Genomic DNA, 11,439 nt, shown 5'->3' on the forward strand with positions numbered 1-11,439 from the left:
CTTTTTTTAGATCATGCATTTAGAAAATGGACTACTTAGAAAATTCATTTCCTCTTCTCTTTTTCATAGGAACAAATGCTCCTTCTAAGATAGTGTCTGCCATTTATAGTTCTTCCAGTAAACCAATGGTGTTTTTTTAAATAAGAATAATAATAAAAACCCTGCTACCCAGAGTAGCATCAGAACCATATTTTAAAGTTAACCAAAAGCATTTTAAATGGATCTGTTGATTAATCACCCACTGCATTCCTATCAAAGCAATAATAGCATTGTGTCTAGATTGAAATAGGGGGGTAAGGAAGAGAGATCTGCAGACTTTAAAGGTTCACCATGATAGCAAAAGAAGGGAGGAAATGGAACACTTGGAATAGTCTCTCACCATGGAGCTTTGGGAGTTGCAACCATAGGAAGGGGGCTTTGGGGATCTGGATTCCCAGATATTCCTTCAACTTTAATTTTAGAAACTTAATTTTTTTAAAAAAAATATGAGAACGTGATATCCAGTGTTAGACACACTCAGAGTAGACCCACTAAAATCAATTAGCTTGTGTCCATTGTTTTCAATTGGTCTACCCTTGAGCATGACTCACAATGGATATCACAGCACAGAACCAGCCCTTATCTGCATGCCTATACCCTAGATTCCATTCTTGTAGCCATACTAGAGTGTTTAGGAACCCAACCAAATAGCCTTTAGTAGATCAATGTCTATTAACTAGGACCAGACTAGATATCCATAACAAGATCTTGTAAATGGTTGGACATAAGCTTGAGGTTCATCAAGTGCAAGTATTTATTTTTGCTAGTGCTACATACAATCAAAATAACATTTATACCAAAATATAATTTACATTTTATATACATTATTTATAAATATATTATCTATTTCTTTATGTATATAAAGAATATATTCATAAAACATCGTCATGTGTGGTAAACAGTTTGGCAAAGGATAGCCATATTTGACATATTTCCCACAATTTTTTTTTATTTGCTTCAGATACCTTGAGCTGTTAAAATGCTACTGTTTGCAAAGTTCATTCACCTTGCTTTGGTGCAGCTAATATGACATCACTTGCGGATTCGTATAGTTTGTTGCATTTAATGATCTGAAATTCAAATTCGAAAGAAAAGTGTCAGAGCATTTAACTGAAGTGTGACTTTTTGCTAAGATAAATAGCCATTTCTTCACTCCACCTTGGCTTTCCCGCATAAGCTCTTTATTGCCAAACAAGATCTTAACCCATCAAACTAGAGCTTACACAATAGTAACATATTCTTCATTTTAAAACCTATGGTGTTTTGTAAAATAATAATACTAATAATAAAGAGTATTATGCAACTTTTGATATAATACTATTTTCCCATAGTTGGTGAAATTGTCTTAAACAATGAACCTCTCCATAGCTGCATTCCAGGCCACTGAAATAAGTCCTGGATTAGAGGTGGATGGGTGGATGGATAGATAGGAAGGAAAGAAACTTTACAGTTTCAGCCAGTTGCATAATGCTAACAATACCTTCCTTTTACTTACATTTATCTGTTGAGAAGGTAAATTGGCAACCTGCTCATTCCTCCACCCCACCTAAAAAGGGTCGTCATATTCCTTGCAGTACTAGAGGCACAGATTCATTAGATTTGTACCCCACTTTTTAAGGCCTACAGTGGAACCTCGGTTTATGAACACCTCGGTTTACGAATTTTCGGTTTACGAATGCCACGGACCCATCTGGAACGGATTAATTCACTTTCCATTACTTTCAATGGGAAAGTTCGCTTCAGTTTATGAACGCTTCAGTTTATGAACAGACTTCCGGAACCAATTACACCCATGCTTCGGGTTAAGTACGGTTCAGGTTGAGTACTCCGCGGACCGTCTGGAACAGATTAATCCACTTTCCATTACTTTCAATGGGAAAGTTCGCTTCAGTTTATGAACTCTTCAGTTTATGAACAGACTTCCGGAACCAATTGTGTTCATAAACCGAGGTACCACTGTATATGGAAGTTGGGCTCCAAAACACATGAAGTGGCAAACAGACCTAAAGGAATAATCATAACCACTCTTCGTATTACAGCCTCGATTTAAATCAAGCCATATTTTATGAAGCAAATCATTAATGTGCAGGAGTTCACCATTCCTTTATGCTAATGGGGGGTTATATTCCCCCGTTACTGTGCATTTCTTTTTCCAGATATTTTCACTGACGAGAAAAAAATTACATACAGTGGCCAACCACACTGAACAGCCTTACTATTAGCTGACAGAATATAGAGAAATCTAAAATGGTTTTTATAAAGTTGACTGAAACGTGTAGGCCAGGCCTGCCAAATAATGTATGGTCCATCAAAACAAACACAGCTTAATAGGTGCTTTTAACTTTTGCAGTCCCAGGGAGGCAGCAAACAGTAGAAGATGGCCATATATTACTGGGTGGCTTACATATGGTCTGCTGAGTTTTGCAGGTGTGCTGCAGACTATTGCTCACCCTGGACTAACATGAAGTCCCAATTTAAATAAGCAAGTTTCAATTTGTGCCAGGGTTTACCATCTATTTCCGGTAGCAGGGCTTAACACTAAAATGGGTGGGGAACCTTTTCGGCTTGAGGCCTGTATTTCTTCATGGGCAACTTTCTGAGGGCTATGCGTCAGTGGTGGGAGGGGCCAGGTGCAAAAGTGTGTGGAGCAAGCTTTGTACAGTAGGCTAAATTTCAACTATGCAAACGTTGAGAGGTTTCTACAGATACCCACAACCCACATCCATCCAGGCAAGGAAGAGGCATAATTGGTTGCAAGGCCACATTTCAGCTAGCAAAAGCAATTGTGGAAAGAGCAGGGCCATTCAGGGTCATAGCCTGAGATGACCCTGGTGATGCCTTCCAATTGTTAGGATTCTATGATTCTATGACTCCTGGGAGCCAGATAGAGAAGCCTAGAGGGGTGCATTCAGCTTTAGGAGATTACCAACAGCAATGAGTAAGTAGTAAGAAAATTCCCACAAATAAGAAGAATGGCTTTCAGAGAATGTTGTGTTCCGACAGAAGGAAGCCAGTGGCGGAAGAAGCCTCTTGGGCACCTGGGGCGGTGCACCCAGAGGCGGGGCAAACCACACACGGGGGCGGGGGGGCATCGTGCCGCACGGTGCCCATAGGGGCTAGGGACAGGCAGAGGTGGAGTTTGTGGTGGCGGTGTGCATCCCAGGGGGTGCTCCGTGGCGGAGAGCGTCCCAGGGGTGTGTGCCAAGGCAGAGAGCATCTCAGGAGGGCGCCGCCCATGGCGATGTCACCCCCCCTCAGGGATGACACCCAAGGTGGGCCGCCCCCACTTCCCTCACCTTGCTCCGCCTCTGAAAGAAGCCCCAGCAAACCTTATCGCAAACGTTAAGCAATTAAAGGTATGTCATACTTACTTTTCAACATTTAATGACATAATACTTCTTACTGGTCTGCTCTTCGGTCCAGGAGAAGGATGAAATACCCGCCCTTGTTTATTGGTTGTGACAGGCTTTGCCAGTTTAACGATGTAAGGGTCTACGGAATGGGTTGGATAAGGATCAAATGTGCCTGCTTTCATGCCCCCAGGCTGGAAAGCAAGGATAAAGAATTTTGATAAGTTGGCAACAAAAATACCTAGCACAAAAATACAGAGCCTGAAGCAGTAGCTCAGAAATATTATTTGACGAAACACAGTGTATGTATGTAAATAACCAGACAGCCAAAACCCAAATGCTTACACAGAAAACCTGCTTATCACAGCTCCAAGCAGCACAGAATGATGTACATTTATCCTATTTCATCCACAAAAGTTGTGCACAAGAGTGAATTTCAGTGGGTGTACTTTGCACGGCTACCTAGAAGTAGGTCCCATTCTGTTAGGTGGAGCTAACTCCTGGGTAAGGGTACATTCAATTGCATCTTTACTCTACTACAATGAACTCCACTACATTTTAAAGGTGTCACCAAAGAAATCTTAGTCAATTGTTTAACTTTTAGTTGATTAATTAAATTAGCACATAAGTAAAACAAATAGTTATGAAGCAAGAAAAATACTTTTTTTTACACTGATGTACAAGTGTGTCATTGTGGCATCTTAGAAAAGGCATAACCTCCAATGTAAGAGATAAGGAGGAATGCCTCATAAAATAATACTGCATATTTTTTTTAAAAAAAAACTATTCAGTTTAAGAAATATTAGCATTGGTATTTATTTATTTTTCAAAAAAATGGCTGTCCAATTTACTGGGAGCACCATTTTAATCAATTTCAAGTATTATAAATTCCATTGATTTATAAAACTTTGGAGCCCTAATAAGTTTACTTTGTATATTAGCACCTTCAAGAAAGAGCTGAAGAAATTAGAAACATGTCAGACGAGACCTAAGAATAACAACAAATCACTTCAGGACTTGTGGATATTTCCCACTTACTTTTAGCACCATCTTTAAACAAAATGCCATTTGATTAAATAAATAATTGTAAAAACCATTTTTCAAACTTATCTATGTTTCCACCATTCAAAATAGCTCTCTAAACTGCAACAAAAGTAAGCCATCACACTCATCTTCTCTTTCTAGCTAAAATAAAATGTCTGCAATAATTAAATGGCAAAATTAAATGGCAAAGAAGAAACATTTTTAGAGAACAGCAGCACCTTCTTTGCAGGAGAAGTTGGCTTAAATGGTTGAGTAACTGGTGCTGGCGGGGGTTGTTTCTTTGGTGGTGGCAATGGTTTGTCATCATGGTAAGGATTCACATCAAAATATTCTCGTGGGTAAAGATTCAACTTGAAAGCTCCACCTTTCATCAAACGGTGGTGTTCTTCACTCATTTTCTGTGTAAACCAGAGAGGAAAGATATCACATTGAGTACTTCTACTTAATATTATTTTCAATAGGGAATGACTAGGAAATAGTTTATGGCTGGAATCCTATGTTTACTTATCTGATAGTAAGCCTTACTAAACTGAACAAACACATGCACAGGACTGCACTGTTTGAGATAATAATGCAATAAATGCTACAAAGTAGATGTAGATGTGTAACAACATTAGCGATCTGAACATGCCAGGAGTGGGACACCTGTAGTTCACCATCCCAAACCACTAGCCAACAACATCCATCCATCCATCGATTTTAACGCCACCCTTCATCAATTAGATATCAAGGTCTGATCATCTGAAACAGGGTAATGTTCTCTATTCACAGACATTAATTAAATGGAAATCCAACAGAATTTTACCTTAAAGTTTATCCTTCCTTGGTCATACAATTCCACAGAGTGTGGGTATGGTTTACCTATGGTAAGATTGGCATACCTGGGTAAATAAAATAAAATAATGGTGACACCAACATTCAAAAGCCTCTAAAATTCAAGAAAACATATCAGAGACTATTACAACTCTAGAAAGTTGGTGTCATGTTTTACCCGTAGCCAGTTCCCTTCTTCCCTGGATTGGTATACAGATTCTTCCCAGGTGCAACATACGGCATTTTGTCTTTTGCTTGTGCACTGAAGTAAGCACATGGGCCACCAATTGTTCCATAGTAGGTTCCTATACCACAACTGAAATGAATAAAAAACAAATAAGCAAATATTTATCCATTAAATTTGCAACTGAATTATGTAAAAACAGATGAGAAACCTGTGGCCCTCCAAATGTTGTTGGACCGAAACACTGCTAACTTATGCTAAGAAATATTGCCTTAAGTATTGTGTCCAAGGTTTTCCCTCCAGGGACAAAAGGTTCTTTGATTCAGTAGAGGCGCTCATCAGTAGAGTGGGGTGCTATTTTCAACGAAACACACACACACACACACACAGACAGACAGACAGACAGACAGGCAAGCACTCTATGCCACCTCCTGTGCTGATCTAAAGGGTCCCTCAATCCTCTGGAGCAACTGGGGAGGTGATGGGAGTTTCAGGGTAAAAAAAATGAGCATACATAAGATGCCTTTCTCCCCCAGTGACCACGACTGAACTCAGTTGGACTTTCTTCCGAGTACAGTCATACCTCGGTTTGCGACCACTGCGGTTTGCAACCGCTGCGAACCTGGATGTAAACTCTTCCAGCTCCGCGGCAGTCGCAGTGTTTACATCCGGGTTCTGCGGCGTACAGATGCGTAGAACCAATTTGCGCAGCGCGCACAAAGCGCAAAAGCTCTATTGGCGCTTCACGCACACGCAGAAAAGCCGCTCCATTTACAACGTGCTCGGGGAGCAGACGGCTCCCCGGAACAAATTGTGGTCGTAAATCGAAGTACCACTGTAGCTATTTATAGGCTTGCACTGCAAGATGCTCAAAACCTTATTCAAACGTCTGTATTTGCCAGTGGTTGGCTGTTTATTTTTATTTAGTGCTGCATTTTAATATTAATACAGTATTTGGTTTGGTTAGCAATGCAAGAATTAACATACTATATCAGACCAGCGGCCCCATCATGCTCAGAATCCCATTTTTTTCCTGACAAGGGCTAATGCCTGGGTTGCCCTGTGGGAATATAGGACAACAGACAGCCATCTCCAAATGATTCCCCTTCATCTCTCTGCACATGCCTTCAGCTGCCATAGCTGCATTCTCATATTGTATCCTAGAAATGGCTCCTGGGAAGTTTGAGAAAGTTTGTAGAAATTAAAATAAGCAGCCCTGGAGGAGGAAAGGCATTTGCAGCACATGTGTCATTGGAGTAAAATACATTTGTCATTTCTTCTTCTATATTCTTCTCCAAACCACAATAATCTACTGATTACCAACTCTGTTGAAAACTGCTTCATTTTCAGGGTGACTAAATGAAAGACCTAATCTAGGTCTTCCCACAAGACCCTGGCCTGTGATTTAGAGCCCAAGGCATGCAAGCTTCCTTGGTTCCTCTGAGAAAGAACTAATCTGTGTGCTCATGAATGTTTTGCATTCCAGTAGCTGTTTATTCTCCTTTAATAGAAAAGAAAAAACTGTGATGCATAGTGGTGGTGGGTGACATAGAAATTGTGGGACCAAAGGTATATATAAAATTCAGAAGTAAATATGCTTAATTTAGCAAGAAATAAAAGCCTAACAAAAGAATATTTCAAGGTTTCTAAAGTTATTTTAATTTAACATGTAAAAATAAATAGAACCCATATTAGGACCAAAATTACCGCCTTTCCCCAGCACTTACGGAAATTTCTCTCCATTACTAGGAAGGAAGGGTTTGCTCAAGTTTTTCTTTGACTCTGCCATTCGGTATCTTCTCCTTAGCTGAACAGGATTCAAATAGCTTTCACCTTCAAAAATTCTTGCATATACAGGGTCAAAGTAACCTGCCTGGGTAGCTGCCTTCTCTTTGTTACCCCCTGGTAACATTTGCTTGTTCTTGCTTGCAGCATCATTAAAAGGGCCTTTAAAACAAGTTAGTGCTGTCAGTATTGGTTTAATGGGTGTGGCTTTACTTAGTTTTAATTTTTGGATATTTACATCTGTGCAGATTTTCAGACTCCTGAACTATGTAGAAGCAATTTAAGGCATTAATTGTTACTACATCTATGCCAATAAGGCATTACAATAAGCTGTATATCTTCAAGATATGCTGAAAAGTAATAATAAAATAATAATAAAAATAATAACTGAAGACCCTGACCCTACCTCCAAGTAGAGGGTAGTAATACTATATGACCATATGGAACCCCTAATTAGAGATTTTTCGCTCCTTTCACCTGTAAGAACATAATTTGTTTCTGACAAATAGATGCCTGGAATAGATTTTAACACGATCTAAAGATCTACCACTACACCAAAAGGAATGCTGTTGCAAAAATATTTCCAGGGCCGCTTAGTTTGAGAATTATTGAGCCTAGAATCTAGTTAACCATACAGAAGTTTAACTGAAGGATGTTGGAGCAGAAAGTCCAGTCAGATCAGGACAAAACCACAGAGTGCCTCATTCAGACATAACAAGAAACCATAATTATCACAAACTAGGAAGTGAGAAATGTCAACTGTGTCCTGTTTCCATTTGAACAGGGCGTTGTTTTCCAAGCAATAGCAGAAAAAGACTGCCTTCAAAACACATTTTCCAATATATATAAAAGAATTTTAACTACATGGGAGAATAACACCATGTAGGGCTAAAAGAATTGGGGATTAAACTGCCCATGAACTGGTAAAGAAGGAAAAGTTCCTCTCTGTAAAGCACTGAGACACCTCCATCCTGCCTAATAGCCACAAACCCACTGTCATTTCCTATTACAGTCATACCTTGGTTTAAGTACGCCTCGGTTTGAGTATTAAGCATGCTTCAGGTTAAGTACAGACTTCCGGAACCAATTGTGTTTGTAAACTGAGGTACCACTGTACAATACCGTGTTTCTCCAAAAATAAGACATAGTCTTATATTTATTTTTCCTCAAAAACCCCCCCACTATGGCTTATTTTCAGGGGGTGTCTTATTTTTTTATTATTAAGTATGGTACAGTTTAACCTTGTAGTTAAACTGTACCATACATAATGATAAGCCTATCACTATGGCTTATTTTCGGGATATGGTTTATATTCCTTGAATGCTTTAAAATCCTGCTATGGCTTCTTTTATGGCTATGTCTTATTTTCGGAGAAGCTGCACTAATATAATTGGTCAACACGATGGAGCAGCTCTCCAATCATCCTGCTTTCTTCATTGCAGTTTTACCCAAGTTCCCATGCCACAAACTGGATTGCTTAAGTAAGGCAAATAAACTAACATATACAGTACTGCTAGCCACTACCAAAGCAGTGCTTCCAACTCATGCTGCTATACATATGCAGTGTCCTGGCAACATTGGCACAATTTTAAAAAGTATGTTGGCCTTTATTCTATACATTTGAGGCTTACACAGTGAAAGATTTATCAAAGCAATTTTTAAACATTTCTCATACTAACGAGTTAATTTCAAACATACCTGTTTTATTTTCCTTGCTATAATCTGTTCATAGTTTTGAAGATTTCCCCCCCAGAAAGAAAAACCACAGTACAGTATTGTAAAAATAGGGGGAAATATACTTACGGTTAAATGGTGAGACATATTTATCCCCAATAGAAATATATTCCATTTCACTAAAGAGGCCAATCCTCTCCATGTCTGATTTTCCTGTTTCTGAAGGCATGTTTACTTTTGTGTGATAACCCGCTACTCTAGAATATGTGCAAATGCCTTACAATGCCTAGAGAAAAAGAGATGGATTCATACAGTTTTCAATACATTCCAAAACAATCACTGTCAATTTACTGCTAAAAATACTGGTTTAAACAGATAGCAGAACTCAGTAGCAAATTTCAAATTAAGGTACAAACAGAATTTTTAGTTTCTCTTTGGCACAGCGGATTAAGCAGCAGTAAATTCATTTGAATCTATTTTATCAGACTCTCTGATCCAACTCTCCTGCCAACCTAGCAGTTCAAAAGCATGTCAAAGTGCCAGAAGCAGCTTAGTCATGCTGGCCACATGGCCCGGAAGCTGTCTGCGGACAAACGCCGGCTCCCTCGGCCAATAATGTGAGATGAGCGTGCAACCCCAGAGTCGGTCACGACTGGACCTAGTGGTCAGGGGTCCCTTTATCTTTTTACCTGATCCAACTGATGTATCGCTCTCCCTCACACTCATACACCTAGAATTATACCACCAATCTGGCATGTACATAACTGATCCTACTTTTTGTCTCAGTTAGTAATTCAGGAAATATACCAAGCTCAGATTCGGCAAATGGCTCAAGCTTCACCTCAAATACAAATTGACTGCATAGCCTTAGGCAAGCCCCTCATTCCTTCATCTGAAATACAGATGGAGTGTTGTAAGACTTTAGATAATGAATGTGAAGCAAAAGTGCTAATATAAATAATATTACGATGAGGGGGAAAACAGCACTCTGCTCCAACCAGGATACCAGGTGTCATTTGGAATATGCGCTCCTTATTCCCAGACAGAACATCCTGACAAGGGGGAGACCAACCTGGACCATCCCTTTGGCCACTGAAGGTGCAGCTGTTCCAATGCTTGCTTTCCTCTCCCCCCTCCATTCGTTGTTGTTTTTTAATTCATTTTATCTTTTAATATGTGCAAAGATTAGTATGTTTATGTGATTTATGAGTGTTAACATATTACTGGATTTCAAAAATCCATTTAGTATTATTATTATATTTTCATTATGCTGACACAGTTTAAGCAGATAAAAATAGTTGTGGATATAAAAGTCTTCCAAATATTGATCAGCAACAAACTACTAGGGGTGTGCATCATATTCAGAAGCCTGGTACCGTTAGGATCTGTATAAGGCAACACAAATCAAAACAAGGACCACTGAAGCACTTTGTGGCACCTCAGCAATCCAAACTTTTAAAAAACGATGCAGACAAGCATCTACTAAAAGCAGTGCAGTCTTGAGACACCAATTCAAAAGTTCAACAGCCTCTCTGCAATAAGTAGATGGAAAAGTACTGTGTTGCTGTGTAAATGTGCATTTGTAATAAATAAAGAATGGTTTTTAAAAAAATTAAAAAGGAAAAGTACTGTATGGTAGAGCTAAGTGTCATCTGCATATTGATGACACTTCTACCCAAACCTCCCAGCAGGTTTATATAGATCATTAATAAAGCATAGGAGAACGGAATAGGGAACCTCTGGGCTTGGGAAAACTTAAGCTTGCAAAGAATTGCACCACCTGCTGAGGAAGAACTTTTGCCACAATCCTAAATGTCTATGGATAAAATACTAGTCCTACCTCATTAGGCATAAAGCACTAAAAGCACCATGTAAAAAAAGAAGCAGAAATTCAATTGTGAGCGCTTAGAAGAATAGCAAGGGCAAAATGGCAAAATGACTGCAATCCACCTGGTGCCCCTGGGAAAGGCTTAAGCGAACACGTGTAATGCTGTATCCATACACATGACACTCATATATCGTTGCACGTTAAAGTTTCTCTTCACAAGGCACACACACACTTTTAGGGAGGAAACTGCATTACAATTCGGCTAATTATTCCTTCAGTTTGCACCATTTATGCCTCACAGCTGTCGGAAACAGGGCTTGGAGCCCAGGCTCGGTGCAGGAAATGGGGAGCCCTTGACTTATTGTTGCTTATTAAATTTGTATACCGCCCCTCATCCGAAAATACAAGGTTGGGTCGCAACAGAAAAATACAAATTAAGGATACGAAATACATTTTTAAAAAACTGTCGTCACCCACCTTCAGTCTCTCTCTCCCTCCCTTTCCCCCCACCAAGACGGGCTACTCTGGCTCAGCGGCAGAAACTTCCTCGGCCTCCCTCTTCCATCCACAATGAGCGCCAATTTCTCCTTTGCGCAGAAGCGTCTCTTTGTTGATGCGCGGTTGCCATGGATTCGGGTAAGGCCAATCATTAAATATTTCACTTCCTCCCCCTCCTCCCCCCGCAGCTCTCATGGCACAACCCGAAAGTATCGTGGCCGCGG

General features: G+C 39.7%; 1 protein-coding gene across 1 annotated transcript; it reads right to left on the bottom strand.

The window, feature by feature from the left end:
* Positions 1–769: 769 nt before the first annotated feature.
* Positions 770–11,436, bottom strand: CFAP96 (cilia and flagella associated protein 96). Its single transcript, XM_035114088.3, has 8 exons — positions 11,195–11,436; positions 9,019–9,175; positions 7,158–7,377; positions 5,425–5,562; positions 5,239–5,314; positions 4,652–4,831; positions 3,411–3,583; positions 770–1,109 (listed from the first exon to the last, which is right to left on the bottom strand). Exons 2-8 carry the CDS (start codon positions 9,116–9,118, stop codon positions 1,061–1,063), a joined length of 936 nt encoding a protein of 311 aa, XP_034969979.3. The 5' UTR covers positions 9,119–9,175; positions 11,195–11,436; the 3' UTR covers positions 770–1,060.
* Between the last annotated feature and the right edge of the window lie 3 nt (positions 11,437–11,439).

This window comes from Zootoca vivipara, chromosome Z1 (assembly GCF_965207765.1).
Source record: "Zootoca vivipara chromosome Z1, rZooViv2.hap1.1, whole genome shotgun sequence".
NCBI lineage: Eukaryota > Metazoa > Chordata > Lepidosauria > Squamata > Lacertidae > Zootoca > Zootoca vivipara.